Here is a 24,519-nt window from a genome sequence, read left to right as displayed (position 1 = left end):
AAGCAGGGTTGAAACCCTTTATAATAAAGCCTAACCCCAGGAATACAACAGACATGGTTCCGGCTTTTCATCACCACTGGAGCCGACTGCACCTGCTCAAGACAATGCTTGTAATTCTACCAGACGTACCACAAGTGTCCAAGCGGCTCTCTGCTCCACGTTGCTTAAAATAGGCCTAGTCTGTTTTTTCTCTGTCTGTCTGTCTGTCTCTCTTTTTAGGAAGACATGTCAATCTGCACAGAGCAGATGACAAGGGCAGAAAGTCTGACAGAAAATCGACGCGGACAGTGTCATAACTTTTCAATTTTCCCTGTGAAACCATCAAAGCTTGCAAACAATGAAATAAAAATTGTGTAAAAGGCAGTTGGGATACTCTTTAATAAAGCTTTATTACTTAAAAATGTTTAGTGTTAAAATGATTTAATCTTAAAAACAACAAACAACTGTTGACTATGACTCATTTTTTAAGTATCATTGGGAATCTGTAGTATTTTAGGAACCTGAAAATCACATCCTATATTCAGGGTGTGGTAAAACGCGGGCTGTATTATAAAGTGCTGCCACCAGATTTACTCAACAATATCAGCCCTGTCTCTTCAGACTCTCTAACTGTGCGTGAGGCTGTCTGTGGTCATGCATGAGGACTGATGGGCTCTGTGGGCTGTCTGGCCATGACACGCGCGTTCACACATACACATTACTCCACGCCTGCGGGTGAATTCCATCGCCCCTCTTTTAAAAACACCTCTTCCAGCTGAGCACACACACACACGCACACACGTATGTATGCACGCACGCACGCGCACACAGATTCTCTCTGTCTTTCTTTTCTCTCATCCGGCGCAGAAGCCCGGCAACGCGGGTGACGCGTTTTGCGCATTTCCTGCAGCTCGCGCTCACTCACAGATTCAGGAGCGAGGGGACGGGAAGCGAGGGGAGCGCGCAGAGAGCGAAAGGAGAAAAAAAAAGCGAAACGGGAGCGGAGCACTGGGATGTGTTTGGGGTGCTCGTGAACCCCCCAAAAAACCGTCATTTGGGGGGGTGGGGGGGCAATAAAAGGCACTGCTTTCCGAGGGTTACGCGCAAATATCGCGGTGCCGTGAGGTCTTAGGAAGAAGATTATCCAGGAGAGGAGCGAGTGAGCCGAGACGGGCTGGAAGAGGAGAACCAATCCCGGATGGCTAGGCGCGGCTGGTCGCGCTCTCTTCCACCCTGACCCGGGAGAGACACACGAGGACCGCGGGGAAGCTCCGGGACTTCACGTGAACGTGAGCCAGTCAACCTGCGTTTCTGATCAGAGACATTCATACCCCGTTCTGTTTCCGCGGTAACAGGAATTTTGTGTGGCTCACGAGACCGATCGTAAACAAACAAGGCAGCCGCCTCGGTGGGAGAGCGTCCACCAGGAGACCCCTGAAGGGTGTGAGTCCGCGTTATTTCTGCGTTTTTCAGTCTGCTGGGGATCAGTCAGCTGCCCTGTTGGCGTCTCTGCGCGCGTGTGTGGATAACGAGCTGTTCTGATATGGCTGTACTAGACTGAGAGTCCAAGGAGCCAGCGGCATTATGGGATGTAGCAGGACTGTGCAGTGACCCCGCTCATTGGAAGGAAACACTCTGTGTACAGGAGCAGGAACAGGCAGACTAGCCTAAACACACACACACACACACACACACACACACACACACACTCATCCTTTTACGCACACACACTTCCCAGCAGCCATGCCTGTGTTCAGTGGTCTGTTGAAGGTGCGGGTTTGTGAGGCGGTGGACCTAAAGCCCACTCCATGGGCGCTGCGTCACGCAGTGGGGAAGAGCGGTTCCTTCCTGCTGGACCCCTACCTGGCTCTGAATCTGGATCAGACCCGACTAGGCCAGACCGCCACCAGAACCAAGACCAACAGTCCCGTTTGGCACCAGGAGTTCTGCACCGAGGTGCGTGAGGGAAGGAGCCTGGAGCTGTCAGTATTCCACGATGCACCCATCGGGTATGATGACTTTGTGGCCAACTGCACCATCCAGCTGGAGGACCTGCTGCAGAACGGAACCAGGCACTACGAAGACTGGGTATGCGTTTGATCTGTAGCTGTGTATGCGTGTGTGTAGGTGTGCGTGTCTGTAGGTGAAAGCCACAGTTTTGCATGTGCAGGTGGAAGGAAATCCTAAACACTGTATCTGCATAGTGTATTTTATGTGGTCTATTAGGCTGTGGTATGCATGCCATTGCTTGACTGCTTGTTTCATGTTCCTGTTCACAGTGAACAGCTAGGAAAAAGTATTCCCAGGTTTCACCTGTCGGTTATTATTGCGTAAGGAATCAATACTGTTGGTCTTCTATTCCCAAAATTCAAACGTGAGCCTTTGCCACACCAGTGGGTGAAACTGAAAAAGACTACAATATGATGGCGAGGACTTTAGGACCTTATTATGCTTGTTTTCTGCTCACAAGAGGTCCGCCCTCCCCTCCAGCTTCAGGTTCCTATTACAGACAGTATAAAAGATGGTGGTGGCTTCCAGGTCTGAAAAGTGAAACTAACATGACAGTACCTTCAACCAAGATTCTTTGTAATATCCACCAGGGGGTGATACTCATGGTTACGGACCTACTAGAGTCCATTTTGGAAGATTTTGATCAGTCGGCTAACGTTTGACAAGTTGTTAGCTGGTTTCACAATCAAATCTGCCCCTCTTTCCGTATAGTCAGTTTAAAAAACATGAAAAATGATAAGAGTGTGATTGCTTCAGAACAAGACTTTTCTAAACCACCAGTTTCATGTTACAATACCAGCATCTATCTCCTAAAGGCTCCATTTCACACTGAAGTTTCCTCTCTTGTTGTAACCTGATGTTCAAACCGTCTGTTTGTGAATTGTAGCCAGTGAGAGGCTAGTTGATTTAAAGGGGAAAAAGGTTGTTTCAGAAGGTAGATAAACCAAGGGCCTGCACCAAGGTCCAGTGTAATGCTCGACTTAAAAGTCTGCAGCACTGATTTTTTCCTTCACAGAAATATAACTACACTTAACAGCTACACAATATGTCCACTTTAATCGGTAACAAATATATGTTTAACTCTAGTTTCATTCAGTATCAAGACTGACACCATCCCTATCCAGTGAAACCTCTGGTTTCAGTTCAGAGCCTTTTACAATGAAGTGGGCCTTCATATTTATGACAACGTTAGTGAGGCAAGGCGGAGATGGTTTGGACATGTGCAGAGGAGGGATAGTGGATATACTGAACAAAGGATGTTAAATATGGAGCTGCCAGGCAGGAGGAAAAGAGGAAGACCATAGAGAAGATTCGTGGATGTTGTGAAGGAGAACATGCGGAGGAAGATGCTAGGGATAGGATCAAGAAGGAAGAAGAAGATGTTTACCTTATGTTTATTATTAAATGCTCTCTTCCAGTGTCAAACATTTGCACTGAGCTCTTCGTCAGAGCCTCCACTTCTGTTATTCATATTCCTTAGCTGTTCTGCAGTCTGTCGTTGTCACACTGCAGGTGTGTATGGATATAACAGCTGGAGTCTGACTGATACCACATTATAAAAGCCGATACCGATATTTGGTCATTTAAGAATCCAATATTCCAGCATATCGGCCGATATGGTTTTTCTTTCATGAGAAACGGATTTCCCTAACACTTGTTACGTGTGGTCATTTTTAAGTTATTTGCACTCTGCTCAGATTAGCTGTTTGTTGTGTTCGTGGCCTTACAAGAAAGTGTTTCCAACGGGGAATTTGCAGAGTGCCCTCTAGTGGCTGAACTATGCAACATCAACACTCATAACATGGTTGAAGGGTGTTTCTTCTGTCTCCGTTACTCTTATACTTTCTATAAATGCCAATATCAACCTCCAACCAAAGTCATGGAGTCGTCTTTTTCTAATGTGAAATGAGACCATGTAGGGGCGACTTGTTTTCCATTCTATTATCATGCAGCTTTACCCTCGTTATCTGTGACACAGGAGCTGTTCGGACTTGCATTGCATCTGGTTTGGGCATCTCAGGTTCGACTTGCAGTCGCCCTTTCACAGTTCATTGCATTCCTCCTGTCTCTTTGCACTCGCAGAAACAGGAGCTGTTGTTTTCTTTAACCCCCCTCCGAAAACGCAGCATTGCAGCTCAAGATAAGTTTGTTTTTTTACTTATTTATTAGTTTTACTGTCCTTTCAGAGATGTACTCAGCTATGCAGAGGAGAAAACTATACTATGGTTTCCCATCATTTAACGTTAAGACTGTGATGTTGGATTGCTACACATAGATTTGTATGTAAGGGAATAAAGAGCTGTTTGTTTTAGGTCTGCAAGTTTTGTCTCCAGTTATAACATGTGATCTCGTTCCACTGCTTCCCCTCATTTTGTGTCAACTTGCCTTATGTTAGACGAAAGGCTAATGAAGGTGATTTCAGGACAGAGTTGGGAGGGGGAGAGGATAACGGCAGACTGTTCTCCAAAGCACATTGTGAAATACTCTGATAATTTTCTACCTTTCAGGCAACTGTTTCAGGCAAGACACACACACACACACACACAATGAAAATCCACTGTCAGGCCTTTGGAAGAGGATATGAAATCACAGCACCCACTTATTACAATATTATTACAGTTTATTTTGTGAAATGTCATTTTCCTCTTTGAAGTAAGAGTATTTAATAGAGGCCCTGCTCTCAGCTGGATTAACATATGACCGTGATGTAATCTTAAAAAAAAAAAAGAGGGGCAACAAAATGCTCATTGTGGTGAATTAATCGCAAATCTAAAGTCTTAGGAAGCTTATTTTCATGATGCAATGCTGCAAAAAATGTCAGTGTGAGCTCTGTTAATGAGTGTCGAATGTGAAAGTGTATATGATTTCATGCTTGCCAAACTGTAGGTTTCCTTAACGGGGGGTGGGGGTTAATTGATGTGCAGTTACATAACCTTATGCTATGTCAGCACACGCACTTGTATATAAACCAGCACACACACAGGCACCCACTTTGCCCCTCAGCCATCCAAAGTGAGGTCAGAGCATATGGATCAATGTGCTGATTGACCACATCCCATCGATCAGCCAGCCGGCTCGTCAGTACATCTGCCTCAGAGCGACACAGTCCCTCTCACCCCCCCCCCCCCCCCCCCCCCCATTATTCCATTACTCACCATTTCTGCCTCCCGAGTCTTTCTCATCCTCCCCTCTTCAGCAGCGAGCTCATCTTTCAGCTTTAAGAACACCCCCACTCTCCCGCCCACCCTTCGTTTACCCATCATCTTCCTCTTCCTGCCTCGCTTGTGCACCTTAAACTCCTCTTTTATCTGCTTCCTCCTGATGCTCTTACCTTCTCGTGCGCCTCTGTCTTAAGCGAGGAAGGAAGGATGTGATGTTCAGTCTCAACAAGGAGGTAGCGGTGGGAAATATAGTATACTCGTTAATAGGTTGTCTGACTCAGATCAGACAGGGTTTTCTCTTCAGTTTTTTTTTAAACTCATTTATACAAAAAATAAAAATAAAATAGGCCAGCCTGCCTCTCACACACTGATTTATCACTACTCGCTGTATGTTTCACAAAAAATACATTATTAGGGATAAACAGAGAATACTGTTAACACAAGAATGACTTCTGGAATCAGATCTTTTCAACCTTTTCTGCTCGGTGGTGGATGCAAACCCTCTGTATAAATCTCTCTGCTTGCATCTTATTAAGGTGGAATGAAATGCTCTTTAGGTATTCTGGCTTTTTAAATAGCTTCAACAGTTAATGACAATCAAAAATGATGACAGATTGTCTTTTGGTCAACTAATTATGTAACTTCAAAGTTCTGGTCAGAATTTGGAAAAGTTTATCCCCAGAGGATGAATCCTAAAAACCTAGAATCCTAAAGAAGATTCTTTCTAACGGATTACCGTACCGTGCATTCATTCCTCCCTCAGGATGCACACCGACCAAACATTAATCTCTGTCATTGACCGAAAAGTTTAGCCAAATTTAGCCGTCATCAATTTAAACAGTCAGTCTTTTACTTTGGTTCATTGGCTAAATATTAATATTGACTTTTGAATGAACATTAGCTATATGTTGTAGTTGGAGATAGATAACTAAAGCCCCTTTGCCATTCGCCACGGATCGCCATGACTTGATTTGGATTGACTGGTTTTCCACTACAATCTGGTACTAGCGAATGTGCGTGGTTGTCGTGACAGAAACATGTCCGAGCGTCCCACAATGTTATTAATATGGCACACGAACTCTACAAAAAAGGTGGACGTCAAATGAAACCTGCTGCTCGGTCTGTGACTTTTTGTCTGACTGGGGGACCATGGCGTTGTTTTAACCATTTCCTTAGTTGCTGGGTTTCAAAAGTGGCTGTTTTAATTTTCATGAACGAGAGGCTTTCTTGACTCATCGAGTGATGCTACTGACCAGCCAGTCAGTGGCATGCAGTCTGATGATGTCACACTTTAGTGCCTGCTGGGATCGCTTGGAACCCCAGTTGAGCGGGTACTAAAAAAGTATCTGGTACCAGCTACTATGACCTAATGGAAAACGCTGAAAACCGTGGCGAACCGTGCTGAGTTGATCCAAGTAGGTACTAATGGAAAAAGGGCTTAAGACTAAACTAAGTAAACAGATAGATCCCCCCACTCCCCGTCCCATTTTCAGCAAATGCAGAATCACCCATCTGGGATTATTTTGGTTTTAAACCAGGTTACATCAGTGAACTGAAGGACTTAAACAAAGCAGGGAGATGAAGGATGTTACCGCTTGCAGCCTCCAAATGAAAAGCAGGTACAGATATATGTTATCCAGTGTCAAATATGATTTCTGAATTGACATTGCTTGTCAGCCTAGGCCAGGGGTCGGCAACCTCCTCCTTTTTTGAAAAAAAAAAAAAGGAGACAGAAATTAGGGGAACAAGCAGTGATTTGAGCCAAATACTAGTCTTAGATTAGATTACATTTGTGCTTTGCAGGTAATTATTTACCAAGTTGAATTCTCAAGGCACAACATTAAATTAGCAGTTGTGAACTCAGCCAGTCCAGTCTCTCATAGCCACTATATTCATCCAGTAGCTCATCCATTCTGTAGACATCGTGTTTTTTGAGTTTGCAAAAGATTTTCCATAAGACACAAAAATAATTTAATATTCAGTTAAGCCTAGCTAAAAGAAATCTTTTGTGCTCAGTTGCAGTGCCATGTTTTTGTTCTTGGACTATGATCATTAAGTCTGCTGTGTGCAAAGAGGGCCATTGAACAAGTCAGTAGAACGCCAGGTCTGAAGGAAAAAAAACAGTATAGAGCTCCACAAAATCTGTGACTTAATACAGTTTGCATAATGGATCCTGGATCACGCTACCCCTATCATTGTATATTAACCACTGCCCTTCTAAGCAGCAATAATATCAGTAATTGGCAATCTAATAGGGGGAAGAGAGGGCAACTGGATTATGAAGAAGATCACCTAAATCATTAATTAAAATATATTCTTTTTCTCTTACATTGGACCTTTCATCCATCCATTCTCTGTCTGAATCAAACGTTTTAGCTTCCTCTGCTCTCCATTTAACCCGTCTTTCTTGTGATTGGCTGCCCCTCCCAATGTGGGTGGGTGGAGCTTCTGTGCTCACAGCCCAGGGTTCAGCAGTCTGAAGCCTGAGATTTTGCATCATAGGAATTATTTGCACATATATTGACATTATTTGGTCGCTTTCAAGAAAATAAGCAAAATAGACCACTTTAGTGTGTACGAATTATTGAAACCTCGGCAGAGTTTGCAGTACTTAGAGCAGATCAGTGACAAAAACCGAAGTGTACAGTAATACACAGTGAGACCCAGCACAGAGTACAGCCAAATGGCATACTTCCTGCTGTTCAGAAGAACACTGAGGCATGTGTACCTCAGCTCCATCTTTCTCACTTCCTCCGCCCTTCTGCTGCCTCTCTCATCCCATCTCGTCATCGCTCCATCTCTGTCGTATGTGCGCTGTTATCCGCATCCCCTCTGCTTCCTGTTCTCTTTTGTCTTCCACCACCTCTCCATCTCCCCGGGACCCAAGCGCTGGTTCCTGCTTTGTGCTGCTGGTGAAATATTAACCAGGACTTTGATGCTTATTAATTGTCCCACTCAGTAATTGAGATGCTCTACGGAGCCCATCCCCATGGTGACAGTGACAGCCCCGTCCCCTTGGTGACAGTCACTCACCCACAGACACATCAGAGATAGAGAGAGAGAGATGGGTAGGTAGGAGCTTTTTTCTTTTGGTGGGGGGGGGGGGGGGGGTCAGGGGGTAAGAAAGGGCAGAGAAAAAAGCAAGAAAAGCAGCGTTTTAGTTCTTTTAGAAGGAAGAGTGATTCAAACTCAAGGCCTTCAAAGGTGGAGAGACTTAAAGGGTTCCCTTGTGCTGCGTGCCCACTCTTCAAGGGAAATTCCACTTTACTCACCAGCATAATTATGCCGATGATGTATTCAGGTAGTCGGTGAGACACGACATTACAGCATCAACCACTGGGCTCTGTAAATCAAGCCTCAGGCAGGTTTGGACAAGTTTTACTCAGTAACAAAACAGTAATTAATCATTCGTCACAAAATAGAGTTGCTGTTTAGATCGTCAACGGCGTAATGTACCGTTTAGGACACACAGGTTAGTTACACCGCCATTTATGTATTGTTTTCTGTTCAGTATAGCAGCTGTGTTTATTATTTCGTGACTGAAATGCTTCACTGGAATATGTTTGAAAATTCAAAATCTGTCAGTGGGATTGACTCGCCCCAAGTGGCCATTAGAGGATCTGCAGTTTTTTCAGCCCTGCAGTTTGGTGGTTTTACTTCACATACACTGCAGAGGAAATTCTGTTGCTTTCTCCATTATTAGCAATTATTACAGTATTGACTGTAAGCTCATATATAGATTTAGGGTGGGTTGCTTTTTTTTAACAGAAGAAAAAAGAAATAATCAGAATCAGAATCAGAATACTTTATTGATCCCTGGGGGAAATTATTTTTTGTTACAGTGCTCCATTTTAAACCAACATTAAGACAAGACAGACAATACACTAACTAAGAATAGTACAATATATACATATACATACATACATACATACATAAGTCACTCATAAATAAATAGTTGGAAAAGAAACATGTGTAGTTGTAGCAGCAAACAGTGTGTTAAGTGGATGCGTTGTACAGGGAGATGGCCACAGGCAGGAATGATTTCCTGTGTCGTTCAGTGGTGCTTTTCGGTAATCTCAGTCTCTCACTGAACGTGCTCCTGTGACTGACCAGCATGTCATGGAGTGGGTGGGAGGTGTTATCCAACATTGTCTTTATCTTGGACAGCATCCGCCTCTCCGACACCACCTTGAGGGAGTCCAGCTCCAGCCCCACAACATTGCTGGCCTTACGGATTAGTTTATTAAGTCTGTTGGCATCTGCGACCCTCAGCCTGCTCCCCCAGCATGCAACAGCATAGAGGATCACACTGGCCACAACAGACTCATAGAAAATCCTCAGCATTTTCTGGCAGATGTTGAAGGACCTCAGTCGCCTCAAAAAATAGAGACGACTATGGCCCTTCCTGTAAAGTGCTGTGGTGTTTTTAGCCCAGTCCAGTTTATTGTCAATGTGTACTCCAAGGTATTTATAGTCCTCCACAATGTCAACACTGACCCCCTGAATTGAAACAGGGGTCAAGTGTTTCCTGGTCTTCCTGAAGTCCACGATCAGTTCCTTGGTCTTTGCCACGTTGAGCTGCAGATGATTCTGCTCACACCACGTGACAAAGGAGTCGACCACAGCCCGGTACTCTGTCTCATCATCCCTGCTGATGCATCCAACCACCGCAGAGTCATCAGAAAACTTCTGAAGATGGCAGGTCTCTGTGCAGTGGCTGAAGTCTGTGGTGTAGAGGGTGAAGAGGAAGGGGGAGAGGACAGTCCCCTGTGGTGCCCCTGTGCTGCCCCTGTGAACAAAGAACAAAGAAATAATGTCTACAAAAAATGATACCATGGAAATCTTATTCTGTAAAATAATTTACTCTGAGGCGCTTACATATTTGTGGCAGAGGTTTAGAGTCAAGGGGTGTACGCACAGGAAATAATTCACAGTGATGTGAGCAGAGACCAAGCGATGATGGGCAAAATAACCACTGCTGATATGTTTCTCAATTGAATTAAACAAATACCAATGACAGTGAAGGATATTGTAGATTCGTGTCCAGCGGGGTGGTGGACACGCCAACAGTTGCTTAGGTAATTAGAGATTACCTAGGCAACCAGAAGCTTGAATTACCGTTAGCGATTGACCGTTATTGCAAAGCAATGTGCAGAGAACAAATACTTACATTTAGTAAGTTACTTACATTCACAGGGAGGTGCACAATAGCTTACAGCTCAGGTTACGTTGTAAGGTTTCAGAATGGTTTCCACTTGCACTCATTCTTCCAAAATTTCTCCACCAAAGCGATTCTATCTCCAGGTAAAAACTCCAGGTACTTTCGAGTAACACGTTACCATCACCTTGTTTCCTGCTGTTCTGGCCCTGCTCACACTTAGAAATGGTGAAAAAAGAGCCTCATTTTCTTGAAGCCTGAAAGGCGTCCAGACTGCAGAAACAGCTCTGCTATTGGTTGAAAGTTACTTTGGCTCTGTTCTTCTAAACCTCCACCTCTCCTCACTGTCTCCCAGCTGTTAACAGCCTGTTACCCAGCATGCCTTTCACTTTATTAATGTTACAAGCTGTTTATGTTTGACAGATTATTTTTTACCGTGACGTTTTGCCCTTATGATTGTTGTGCATTATTTTATTTTTTATTTTTTTTGCAGCAGCGTTTTTATTAAATTTTAACACAATACAGCCATAAATCAGAACATCTTGTACGTTTAAAGTATATTCAAGCTTTTTTGCCAGAAAAAGAAAAAGAAAAGGAAAACACACACACACAGAAGGGCGAGGCTTCTGTTTTGCAGCTTCACAAAACAAAAAAAGAAAAGAAGAGCGGAGGGAAACATCCTCAGTTTGTTATATATTCAAATTCTCGACATGAAGGATGATGAAGGGCGTCCATATATTCTCAAAGGTCTGGTCAGCAACATTTGATTTATCTATTGGTGGTGCTCAGTCTGTGACTGGACTTTCATAACAATGCAGTCAGTGCTTTTTTTTTGGAATAGTCAAACTAAAAATTGCTCATTTTTACTTTAATTATGTTTTTTTCTGAAACAATCTCAAGAGGTAACATTTCAGATCCTACAAGATCCATTTAGTGATTGTTTTTTTTGTAATGATGCTTTAAATTCTTCATAAGATTATCTGGTATTATTTTTTATTATATTTATTCAATAGTTGTGGATTATTAATTGTGGTTTTATATTATTGTATTTAATTCTAATAACAACAAGGAGTGAGTGTGCACAGTTGCAGGCTGTAATATTCAAGTCAGGCTGGCTATCCGGTCGTTAAGTCTGACGTCACTAGCCGTGTCTGGGCCTAAACTCCGCTGCAGGTCCATATATCAAACGATCACTATGGCATTACTGAGAGTTGAAAAACTGTCTAAAGTCTTTCATCTTTAATAAAATGATCAGCGTTCTGCTCTACCAGGTGTAACAATTGAGTTTAACATCCAGGCATCCATGAAAACGGAATTTATTTAACAGAGTTAGAAGTTAGCAGGAAGTTAGCTCGCTAGCTTCTATCTAAATACAATATAGCATGTCCTGACTGCGGGGTTTTGGAAACAAATTAAAATGTACAGCTCTGTTATCACTTCCAACATAAATGAAGACAGAAAACTAAACAGCAGTGACGTTTGTAGGGTCACTGAAGTTTGGCTAGCTGGTATATAATGATGTGCTACGTGACCGTTAGCGACACAGCTGTGTTAGCATAATATAAACAAGCTAACTTTTTTTTCCACTCGATAAAAGTTAATGTGAGTGTTCTCGGTGGTCAGGAACAAATGTAATCGCATGGCAGGATGCTGTAAAAGGACCAAACTTCAGCCAGGAGAACAACTGAGATAATCCATCCACAATACGAGGTTAGTCATTCATATACTGCTGCATGGGCTGGGCTGTAGTTACATCGTAAGGTTTTAAAAACTGAGCTTAAATAAATGATTAGCGGTAATTAAAGCCGAGGGAGGTCAGTGATCACTGACTGTTTTAGGAGCTTTTTTTTTTTTTTTTTTTTTTTTTTGCCTGTCCCGTTTGGCTCTTTTGCCATCAGAATTGTTGTCTAAAGGCAAAGAAAGATGCCCAACGGATTTACTTTACCAAATTGACCATCCCAGCCTTGCCGTAATGGTCCATTTGATTCACCTTTTATTGTTTATTTTATTTTCACTTACTGAATATGGGACAGACTTGACTGGGGGAAAGAAGGGGAGAAAGAAAGAGGGAAAGAGAAACAGCTGAGAAGAGGGATGGGGGAGAAGGGCAAAAACCAAAAACCAACAGAATGAGCAGAAAAAAAAAAAGAAGAAAAAAAGAAAAAAAATGCATATATCAATCACCTGGGTCACCTGCTGAGAAAGAAAAAAGAAAACAAGCAGAAGAGAACAAATAGAATAAACAACATCACAATGATATATGGGAATATGACAGTAAATACTAAATATTAAACATTATTGTGCAGCACATAAGAGCAACAGAACACAGTGTGCTTTGAGGTAGGAGCCAAAAAGGGTGTAGTTTGTGGGTGTGATCACCCGTGTGTACACCTGTGAGCATGGACGCGCTTGTTTTTTGTTTTTTAAAAGGTTCCTTCATGTAATGATCTGCTAGAGGGTGTGGGGGGCCACAGCCCCGTCCTCCAGGGCATGAAGCATGAAGGAGCTTTTTGAGATTAAATACAAGAAAATACATAACATTAAACATCAAACAACACAAAAGCCATAATAACACAGACTACTTTAGGCCCGGAAGTAGGATTCGTCACGTCATCACTTAACGACCGGATTATTACCACCAGCTTATCGCTTCCTTAGCAATTAAAAAAAAATAGCTCCTGGTAGTGTTTTTTAAAAAAAGTTCTCAGTTGACAGAGAAAACAGAGTTGGTGCAAAGGTAGCAAGACGAGTCTGAGGAGGGGGAAAACAGTGGTGATGACTGAGAGAGGACAGGAGATGAGGCGTGGAAGTAAGCTCTGTGTACATGTAAACATGTCAGGCTGGAGGGCGAAGCTGCGAGGCTGCTGGAAGCTTCTGAGACGTGATGACCACACAGTGTAACGTTTCCTCGCTGGGACACGGGCCACGTCAGATGTCAGCCAGCCACTGTTTGACACTTGGCTTCAGCACAGATACACTCACATGCTCCAACACGGCAGCCGGGATTAAAGACTGAAGGGCTACAATTGGAGACCGACCAACATCCGTTTAAAAGATGGTTTAACCAGTTTAAATTCTTTTTTGTTTTACAACTACGAAGCCAAATATTTTAGTACAACATGTTTTATAGGCTCCGTTTATGCCTGCCAGAATTTATTGCATTGCATATTTCTAAGAAATCTTAAACAAGTGACAAATTCAGACGGTGTAGAGTTTCAGAATTTGTTATATTAGTGTAAATATTGAATTTATAACCATTTTATGTCAGCAGCGACGGCTTTGCAGTTGTTTTTTCATCTCAATCTCAAGAGCGCCTGTCAGGAAATTTCTTCACAATTGACTCTAAGGCGATCTGATCAAAATGTTAATGTCGCAGGTCAGGGAGAAGAATATATATCTTGGCTGTGACAGGGAATCCTATTTGCATGAACGATCCTTTTCTGTGGCTACCTCTAAGTACAGTTCCTCTTCTACTTTTTTTTGCCTATGGTGTGCCACAAGGTTCAGTTTTGGGGCCTTTATTGTTCTTGCTGTATTTACTTCCTCTTCAACACTTATTCAGCACTTTTAAGGACATTTTGTATCACTGCTATGCAGATGATATTCAGTTATATATCTCCTTTAAGCCCCATGATGTTTCCAAGCTACAGATTTTGCATGAGTGCATAGACTCCATTAGAGGTTGGATGGCTGGAAACTTTCTTCAACTAAATGAGGAGAAGACTGAAGTCCTTGTTTGTGCTCCTAAAAATTTTGTACCTAGTGTTATGGAAAACTTGGGTCCACTTGCTACATTTGCCAAACCGTCTATCAGGAAGCTTGGTGTTACTATTGACTCAGCTCTGACTTTGGATGCTCATGTAAAATCTCTGGTTCGCTCCTGTTTTTATCACTTGAGAAACATTGCTAAGCTGAGTCCCATTGTATCGCGCTCTGAATTGGAAGTTGTCATTCATGCATTTGTTTCATCTCGTCTGGATTATTGGAATTCTTTGTTTACTTGGAGCATCTTTGGAGCATCTGCAAGTTGTACAGAACGCTGCTGCAAAGCTTCTGACCAAGTCCTCCAAGTACTCCCATGTCACACCCCTGCTGATTCAGCTGCACTGGCTCCCCGTTAAATTCAGAATCCACTTTAAGGTTTTGACCTTGACTTTCAGGGCTCTGCATAGACAAACACCAACATATATAAGTGAACTTTTACATCCATACATTCCCAGCAGGTCCCTGAGGTCATGTCACCAGAGCTTGCTGGTTGTCCAACACACGAGGCTGAAAACAAAAGGCGACAAAGCTTTTGTAACTGTGGCCCCCAGATTGTGGAACTCTCTCCCTTTGAGCCTGAGATCTGTGGACTCCGTGGTCGCTTTTAAAAAACAGCTAAAAACTCATCTTTTTAAACTTGCTTTTGGTTGATTTTTATTTTTAGGTTTTAGCTTCTGTGAAGCACTTTGTGATTTTTATCTTGAGAGGTGCTATATAAATAAAATTTTACTTACTTACTTACAGAATTACACCCAGTTTGTAAATCAAAAATGTATCGATTGCACAAATGTGGACAAAACATCATAATTTCATAATTTGCCACTTTTTTGCAGCAACATAAGTCAAGCTTTGGCTACAACTTATGTTGTGTATGCTATCAGAATCAAGCGTGTTAATCCACAGAAGGAATTTGACTTACTCTCAAAAAACGTAGACACAAATGGTGACTGTGTAGCCACAGAAGAACAAAAGATTTTTGGCTGTATACATAGTTCTTTCCACAGATTTTAAATCCAGTTGTGCCAAAGTGAGGTTGTATTGCAAATGTGTTAGTCGGCGTGCAAATGTCACGGATATATGTGGTATTCAGTTGCACAAAATATCACAAAGCTAAAAAAAACCCCACAAAAGTGCAGTGACTCAGTAAATCCATTGAAGACAAGGCGCGGGGTACAGTAAGGCAGTCTCCCGCAGGAGCTAGCAGATAAGCGGGGGAGGAGCTGCATCAAAAGAAGACAGGAAAATGCTAATTAAGTTGGTTGACTAATGGGTTGTTAGTTAGTAGTAAATCTTTTTCAGTGTGTGCGTGAATTTGCCCCATGTGCCTGCTTTCAACATTAGATAGCCATAAAAAGTCTAGATGAGCTGTAGCTGCAGTAGGTAGCAAAGCAGAACAGAGCCATGAAGTCTGTTACCCTGAAGGGGCGTCCACATAGGTAGCCCTGCTTTGTTGCTAATGGTTGTTTGCTCCAGTTAGAGTTTCAGGCCCAGGTTGCCTAGGTAACCTTTTGGTAATTAATTTAGCACCTTGTAATATGTCAGTCATCAGTATTTCACGGTCATTGGTAGTTGCTTCAGTCACTCGCCTTGACGTTTAGTCCTGGGCATCGCCTCCGTTTTCTTCACTGTCGTTTAAAGTTGCAGAATTTGATTTTCTGTGCTCACTGGTAACCACGTTGCTGCGAACTGGGGGATGCAATTCTCTCTGAACGAAATCAAGGACAAACATGAAAGTTTTAGTTTTCCAAAGTTCAGCGTTACACCGGGAAGGTTGGTGTCAATATTGTCTCCCATTTCTGCAACCAACGTTAGGGTAACCAACAAGTATGTTAAAGACAGCTTGTAATTACCGAGTATGGTATTTGGCACATCTAAATTTGACATTTCCTTAGATGGGGAGGAGGGCCAAAAAATATTTTTGTCCTTTAGTGGATGTCAGAGTCGTAAAAAGGTTAAGAACCGGTGCCACTTTGAGGGAATGAACTGCCGGAGGGTTAAAAATAGAAAACACTAACAAGTCTTGCTAGCCTCTTTTGCGCCATCTGCTGCTACCTCCCAAAAAAGATGCAGTTTGCAGAAAGTTATAAGATGAAAACAACTGAGATCCACCTTTTTGACTTTATATATTTTGTTGCCTTAAAAAAAACAAAAAAACATCCAAAGTTAAAAATATCCTTGAGCACTAACATAATCCTATAGTCACAGAGGCAGCATCATGACACCGTCACCTTGTTCCCCGCCTTTCCACTTTGTCTCTTTCAAGACACGATTATCGTCACAGCCACAGCCACATTGTCATTATGCCTTTCTTTACTCCTGACCCCCAGACTCCCATTCCCTCACAATCGCTGTTTGTGGACAATGACATCATGGGCCCCACCCCTCGGTGACCTGCTGGTTAAGTAGGACAGTCTGGATTTAAGATATACGCTCACACACAAAGAGAAATATGGTGCACTGCCCACTAAAGCCAAATCAGGACAACCTTTAGTGTGTATGTGTAGGGTGTATGTTTGCTGAGGGTGTTTAATTTATGTTTCCAGTGAAAGGGAAGAAATGGGACGGTGAAATGCACACTCCTTGTCTCCTCTTTCTGTGTGAAACCAGGAGTGCACCTGTATTTCTCTGCCTGTTTTAGCCAGTTTTTCTATGTTATGTATGACTTTAACCACAGTTTTGGTTGTTAAATGTCTCTGAAACTATTGCTTTGGTAGTAAACCCCTTCCTTACACAAGCAGCACATTCATTTGTGTTTCCTTCTGGTCCCAAACTGGGAGCCTTCTTACATCTTTTACATGTAAGGTGAATTTATAAACCACTACACTCTGGAGACACTAGGCGGAGTTGCGTTTCAATGTCTCGCCATGGGTGGACCTCTGAGAACTGTAGTTACACAAATAAAAAAAAAGTTATATTGCTATTTTTCTCCATTTAAGAATTCTAATCTTATCAATAATAAGCAGGCTTTTTTTTCAGTTATTATAATAAAAGTAGTTAGCACAGAGTTTATGAACTCATTGGTATTTAATAAAAAATGTCCTGAAAAATAACAGGAAAAAGTATAGACTTAAGTTAAGTAAGGTAACACAGTGATTATATGTGTGTGTCGTTCCCCAGAGGCCCAGTACTTCCACTTTTTGGGAATTATCTGATTAACAGGGGAGAGTAAGGTCACAAATGAAACTACTCACACGGTTGTGTAATCAATTAAAAAAAAAGGTCTGGCAGTTTTATACTTTTGAGTACTCACACACAGACGACTCTTGTACGGCAGCAAGTTATTATTTTTTTACTCAGTTTTTAAATTTAATATTCTAACTATAACATTTGAATTACTGAGTGCTAGAAATTCCACTCGGTGGATTTTATTTTGGTTTGTATGGAGCAAAATTTCGCCAGCTCCTTATCCTCCTTTATCAGACAAATATATAAATTGGCATCAAGGTTCTCGTTTAGCTGTGCCAGGAAGTAAATTTAAAAAAAAAAAAAATAAATAAATTATGGACATGTTGTGAAGCTGTTAGTTTGCCAATTTTCCTATCATAACTATTGCTTAAGAGCATGAAGGTGTTATCAAAAAATCTTACACCTCAATTGATGACACCTCGTTTATCATATGTGAGAGTCTAAACAAAGGTTTAAAGAACAAATGTAGTGTTTACATGAAAGCTGCCTTTTCAGGAGCTGGTTTAAAAGAGGAGGACCTTCAAAAAGAGCGATGTCTTATATTTAATTGGATATTTCTCCCCAATCGTGCAGCCACCTCGTGCGGCTTGAATTTTTATGAAGTGTGTTTTCATCCAACGGTGACGGCTGTCTGATCTACGGGGACTGCTCATCAGACTGTCTGGATATCACGCACATATCTGGAGTGGTTGTGATCTCTTAAGATGACTGAACGGGCTGGATGATTTGATGGGGAACATCAACTGTTGTAAATCTAATTGGCCTCCTGCCTGACGCTACGGGATTGTTGGAGCGTTGGGTTGTGGTGAGGGGCGGGTTTTGTTGCAGTCTGAACGCAGAATGAGAATCTCTCCCGTCCTCCAGCTTTACCTTCGCTCCGCCGCCGCCACAGCTCGGCTCTTCTTACATTATTAGCCGTCTGTGATGTTACATTAAAGATGCATGACTCTCATGCTGTCTCACTCAGCGGGGGCCTCCTGTGTGAGTTGAGTTGCTGTTAGAAAGAGGGCCAAACACACAGACACGCACAGACACACACATGTTATCGTGTGAATGCGGTCGAGCTCTCTCAAAGCCGAAATTTGTTATTTGACAGATGGATGTGGGAGGCTGTCACTGAGACTAAATGCTCCTGAGAGAGACACAGAGAGCCGTCTGGCTGGACAGAGATAGTGAGCTAGCTGGATGGAGAGTGGGAGGGGGTTAGCTCCACAGTATTGATATAATGCAAGCTTTGAGTGCCCTGTCTGCCTGGTTGAGTGCTTGTCGGTGCTGCTGCATATGGTGTGTGTCTTTTATTGTAGCAGTGTATTTTTGTGTTTGGAGAGCGAGGAGATGGAACCGATGCGAGAGAGTTAAGACTGTACGTGTGTTTAACGCTAACGTCTCTCTGAAGTCCATTTTAAAATCCCCAGACGCCTTGAGAGCTCAACCACACTCTGCTTCCTGTATGTGTGAGTGTGTGTGTGTGTGTGTGTGTGTGTGTGTGTGTGTGTGTGTGTGTGTGTGTGTGTGTGTGTGTGAGAGAGAGAGAGAGAGAGAGAGGGCTTGTGAAGCTATCTATCTCTCTGGCTGTATCAGTGTCCTAATTGGACTAACAAGATTAATGAGGCGAACTAGATTCTCCGGCTCTCCCTCCTCCCATCTTTTGTTGGTGAGGCGGGGAACCTCGGTGTTGGTGTGTGGTTGTGCACGCAGGAGGTTAAATCCAAGTCACATTACAATTCATTTAACAGGGCTGGTGATGTGGATGCAATCTCCTGTCACAGTAATGTAAAGTTATTAGTGCTTAAGTGGTCAGTCGATTAATCAGTTGGAGAAAATTAATAAACAGATTGTTCTCTCCACGCTTTGACGCTTAATCGGCTGAACAGTTAATGATGTAACCAGGAAAATAGCCGGTGATAATTACTTGAGCCATAATATAATAAAGTTTGTGAAGAGACAAGCTTATTCATAAATAACCTAATACAAATGTCAGTTTTGGCCTAACTTGTCAATTAAACTCAAATAATCAAGGTATGTCCTTAAAAAAATAAAAATAAAGATACAGATGATTGGTATTACCTGTAATTAACAAGTAAAAAAGTAGAAATTAAGCTACATTAAAGAAACATATGGCCTATTGCCTAGGATAGGATACTGTCACCTCTTATCTCATTATAGCCTTAATGTGATCTGATCCATCGCTACATAATCAGCCAACTTTTCCAGCTTTGTTTATCATCTATTATGAAGACAATATGATTAAAAAAAGAGACAATAAGGAAGGAAAGACACAATCTGGGATGATTCTTCACCCATGACACTCGTCATTTGAGTCACTGTTGATATAAAAACATCATCAGAAACAGAGCAGGGCGTTATATTCTGAAAACAACCAGCATAACTGGCAAAAACAACATTTTAGTGGCAAAAAAATATTAGATTTTGCTTTATTAGAGGATTTTTTTTAACATGCTAGCCTCTAGGTAGCCTTTAGAAGGGTAATGCAAGCCTCTGTAGTTAATGAGATGTTTACAAACATAACGTTACTCAGCTTTCTGAACTAATGAGGTTTTTCAGTCATGTGACCTTTGCTTGTCTGCCATTTTGGACTTGTGACAGCTATGTTGACAGTGTAGGCTCAAATAAGTAAAGCCCCGTTCACACATGTCAGTGACCCTCTGGCAATCACATGTTGCTAGGGGAAAACATGTGTATTCCCCAGTCAGTTAGCCAAAGCCTTCTTATGATTGTTTTGGTTGCTAGCATGTTGAATGGAAGAGAAGGACTTGTCTGGAAACAAGCTAGCTACTCTCTGTAGTTGCACCTTATAAAACATGTTGGCAAAACTTTTTACTTAGAAGGAGAGCCTTAGCTTTTCGGTTGGAGTCACATTATTTCAAGTTGTCTTACGCCTCGGCTAGCAGTTAGCAATTATTTGCACAGGATCATAAAAGAAAAAACTAAATGCAACTGTGGAAATATGCTAGCTACCATTGCCAACCTGTTGTTTCCCTAGCACATGGTGGCGTCACATCCTAGACAACAGCGGCAGACAACTCTCAAGCAAAGAGTGTGTGATGCCATGTGAGAAACCTCAATAATACTAGTACAATTCTGTTACAACTACATTACAGAATTTGGATGTGTGAAAGAATGCTTGTAGCACACAAAGGCACACTTGGTGTCAAAATGTTCCCATTTTTCTGGCCTCACTTTTACATTAAAGGCTCAGTTTTCAGTAGATTCTGAATTATTCAACCTGATGGTAGTGAGTAAGCCTACAACATGTTGCAGCTTTAAATTTGTATTTTATTTATTTAATTTTTTTTCTAGCAACAAAATTAATGAGGTAATACCAAGTCAAAAAAGAGCAAGTTATTATTTTTCCTCCTGATGTTGTCAGAGCTCAGGTTGGTATAACAACCCAAACCTGACCAAATTATTTCTGAGATACTGCATGATTAAACTCACTGATAAGCCTATTGATGCAGTACAATGCTCTTGTGGCTTCGTGAATAGCTCGAGGGATCTTTCATGGTTCAGAATAGCAGACTCGTGTTACGTTTGTTTAGTCATGAATGGACTGCTGGGCGTTTCGGCATGACACATTTGGGGTGGCTGTAGCTCAGGCAGTAGAGCAGGTCATCTACTGATTGGAAGGTTGGTGGTTTGATTCCTGGCTTCCCCTAGTCTGCATCCCAAATTGCTCTCCGATGCATCCATTGGAGTATGAATGTGTGTGAATGTTACTTAGACAGCACCTAGAACAATGTGCTTGTGTGAATGGGTGAATGCACAAGTTGTGTAAAGCGCTTTGAGTGCTCAGAAGAGTAGAAAAGCACTATATAAGAACCAGTCCATTTACCATGACAATTCAAATAGAGGTGAGGTTATAATCATAGAAAACAAGAAGTGGTTAACTCTCATGTTTTATTGAGACAGGTGTGTTTGCTTGCTAAAGCAGTAAAAGCAGCAAAAGCCGTACTGATCTATTCTCCTTCAGTTTGAAGCAAAGCCAGCATTCACAGCGTCCATGATGAGTATTATTAGGCAGTTTGTGGTGTGTGTATTGTTCATATGCAGATACTGAATCACTGGTTTGTCTTACTGGGATATGGGAATGCAACTTTTTTGGGCGGTCACGTGATACCAAAATATTGGCTACGTTCAAGAACGATGTTGAGTTGTGTTGACTCACTTGTGGTTTGTGATTACCTCAAAAAGTTTTGCAAACAAAGAAACTGTTGGCAGAGAAAGCATGAAATGCATCCAGACTGTTGCAACTCATACTTTTAGCTTTCTCCATGCTACCTACGCTCACTCCCCAGCAGAACGAGATAAACTGAATTGAATTGTCCTGTTTTCACCTGATCCACTTTTTGAGGATGGGAATCGGTGGATCCCTACTAAGTCACCTGATTTGACTGAGACTGTTTTTAATATGAGTGTAAAAAAGGTCAGTAACAGATGTGTTAAAAGCCAGAAGCCTCATAAAGCCTCAATTATACTCATCACGGATGTGGACAGCTAGAAACCCGACAGCCGAGTAGTCATTCCTGTTATACTTCTTTCAAGTCCGTTTGAAATTCGCTGCCTGGGTGCATGTGTGGTTGGTACATTGGTAATGTAAATTCTATGCAGACAAGTCCGTGTGGTCCCAAAAAAAGCAGGCATACGAACATGGAAAGCATAAACCCTGCTTAAGCCAGAACTGGCCCATCATAAGCTCCAGTCTGGCCGTCTCGATGGTTTTGCAAAGTGTAAAAACGACAGCGAAGGGGGGTTGGGGATTGGACTTATCACTGTACAGTATTTTGAACCAGGAAATATTGTGTTGTTAAAGGTACAGTGTGGAAAATCATTCTCACAATTCAAGTGCATATTCCTTGCTACAGTGGTCGCTGTGGGAAAAACCTGCTTTAGAAATTGAATGTTAGGTGATCGTTCTAAGGGTAATGCCCAAAGTGCTTTTTAGACTACAAGTCACATTCATCTACTACAAACAGCGAGCTATTTATTAATTGGTGGACCCTTTGATGGTAGCTTTGCATGACTCGAGGACCAAAATAATGCATTTTTAAAAATCTTATAATGGGCCTTGGTTCAGTGGCCCCATAATGTACTGATTTACACATTCAACTATGAAGTGAGGAAGGAGGAGACACGAATACCTTTGGGGGAGGTCATCTGGTGTAAAACTGCCAAATCAAACATGTGGTGCTACCTGCTGTGGTGACCCATTGTGAATGAGGGAGCAGCTTCACTCAGCCTTGGTTCAGCTTAATTGTCAGCCTACTTTGCTCTGTGTGGCTGTCCCCAGGCTTGCAAGGGTTGCGATGAAGTGTTATCCTGACCTTAAACGACCATATTAGAGATATTCATTTAGGTCATGCAGATCCAGGAGTAGAAAAAACCCGTTTTAATCAGAGTGTTTAGAGCACCCTGCAGCCTGAAACTTCTTTGTTTGAAACTTTGGCCATGCTTCATGTAAGAATCCACTATTATGTTTAACTCCATTGACCTATAAATATTTCTAATTCCTTCAGATTACATGGATGTTTAACTTTACCGTAACAATCAATGTCATGACGATCTGTGGGAAGCGTTTAGATGACTCTACAATCTACAAGTAATGTGGTGATTTGGCCAAACTCTGAGGTTTGGATTTATGGTAAAAATGGTCGTATATAACAAAGCTGGTATAATTCTGGATGCCTAATTAACCATTGTGCATAGAATACTGTATCTGTCATGGCTTTTATTTATTGCTTTATAACTGCAATAAACTCTTCTTTTTTCATTTTTAAAGATACATGTGAGTGCATATATGGTCTAATTCATCCTCCAAAACTCATATCTGTGCAGCAGATGTATTTTTTGTATTTTAATTGATTTTGGATATGAAAAACGAGCTCGAAGGCACAGCATGGCTCAAGTGGCCAGTAACTGGCGATGTGGAAAGAGTGCCGTTTTGCAGGATGGCGTGCCATCCGAGCGCTAAATCAGTGATGGTGCTGTCCATTTGCTCCACTCTGTTCCAAATCACTCTGCGTCCATCTTTTGGCTGAAATCCCCGCTGAGATGCGCTGTTATGCAAGAGGTTACGTTTGGGGATTAGCACATCATTTTCAAGGGTAGACATGAAGAATCCAATGGCGTTTATAGGTCACAAATCCCCCGCAGTTGCTATGTGTTAGACACACAAAACAAAAGGATAATACTTGCACTCTCATATGTAGTACATCTTTCGAGTCTTTTAGCGTTTTTAGCTTGGGACAGTTTCCTTTACATTGGGATTTTCAATTAAAAATAAAATATATGTCAAAGAAATGCAGCAGATCCCCTGATATGACACCAAATGTGTGGCATTTTTCACATTTCTTGCTGTAAGAACAACTAAAATGCACGCAAGCTGGCCTTTTTATGTATTGTTCCATCTTTACTTGACATCAGTAGTACCATAAAATGACAGAAAAGCTGACAGGTCTTTGATGAAAGTCATACAGATGAAGAAAATATGAGCTTGAGAGTGAATCAAAAGAAAATGTAACACATTAATGAATTTATTTGCATGGGTATCTTTTAACTCTGTGAACCATAAAAATCTAAGCAAGCAGCATTTTTGTGATATTTTTAAGGGGACAGGAAATATGTAGGTTAAAAAAATGTGTCATGTTTGTTTGTTTATGTCATATTAGTCCAACTGGAGGCAGCAGGACTGTTAGTTTCTGTCCATGTAGCTCTGTGTGTGTTTCTCCACGCACTGTGCCTGATTGCTGTGGGATAGGATTTGTGATGTGTGGAGGTATGGACCCCCTATTTGTTTGTGTTCTTTGTGTCTCATGTTCAGCAATGCATGGAGTCCGTGTGTGCGTGTGTGTGCATGTGCGCTGCTGCCTCCTGTGTGCAAGTCTGACTGTTGCATAAGAGGATCTGCTGCTGTCCCAGAGCTTAACTAAGGATTTAAACCTCTCTTCCTCACTCTCTCTTCCTCACTCTCTCTTCCTGGGTCGTCTGCCTCTCCAGCTCGCTCTGTTGCACTTTCTCCCATCTCTGTGACTGCGTGTGTTGTGGGCGGCTGGTGTTGAATAAGTCTCTGTGCGTATGCAGATCGCCCTTACCCATTAATATTTAAAAGTTTGAAACTGCCTCCCTTTTTGATGGCTGGCTTAATTCATTATAACATGTAATTTTTTTTGTTTTTAATAAAAATAATGATTGATGTGGTGATTTAATCAGCTGCGGTTTTGATTAATTCATTTAATTACACTG

General features: G+C 41.9%; 1 protein-coding gene across 1 annotated transcript in view; it reads left to right on the top strand.

Moving 5' to 3' along the window:
• The first annotated feature begins 843 nt into the window (after positions 1-843).
• Positions 844-24,519, top strand: part of LOC309712490 (protein kinase C epsilon type-like) — a 53,514-nt gene continuing 29,838 nt past the window's right edge. The window contains exon 1 of the mRNA XM_082543307.1: positions 844-2,067. Within this exon, the coding sequence (XP_082399433.1) occupies positions 1,723-2,067 (345 nt within the window). The 5' untranslated portion in view covers positions 844-1,722. The remainder of the gene's footprint in view (positions 2,068-24,519) is intronic.

Source organism: Aulonocara stuartgranti (assembly GCF_965226115.1).
Source record: "Aulonocara stuartgranti genome assembly, chromosome: 8".
Taxonomy (NCBI): domain Eukaryota; kingdom Metazoa; phylum Chordata; class Actinopteri; order Cichliformes; family Cichlidae; genus Aulonocara; species Aulonocara stuartgranti.
This window is presented reverse-complemented; position numbering and strand designations above follow the sequence as displayed.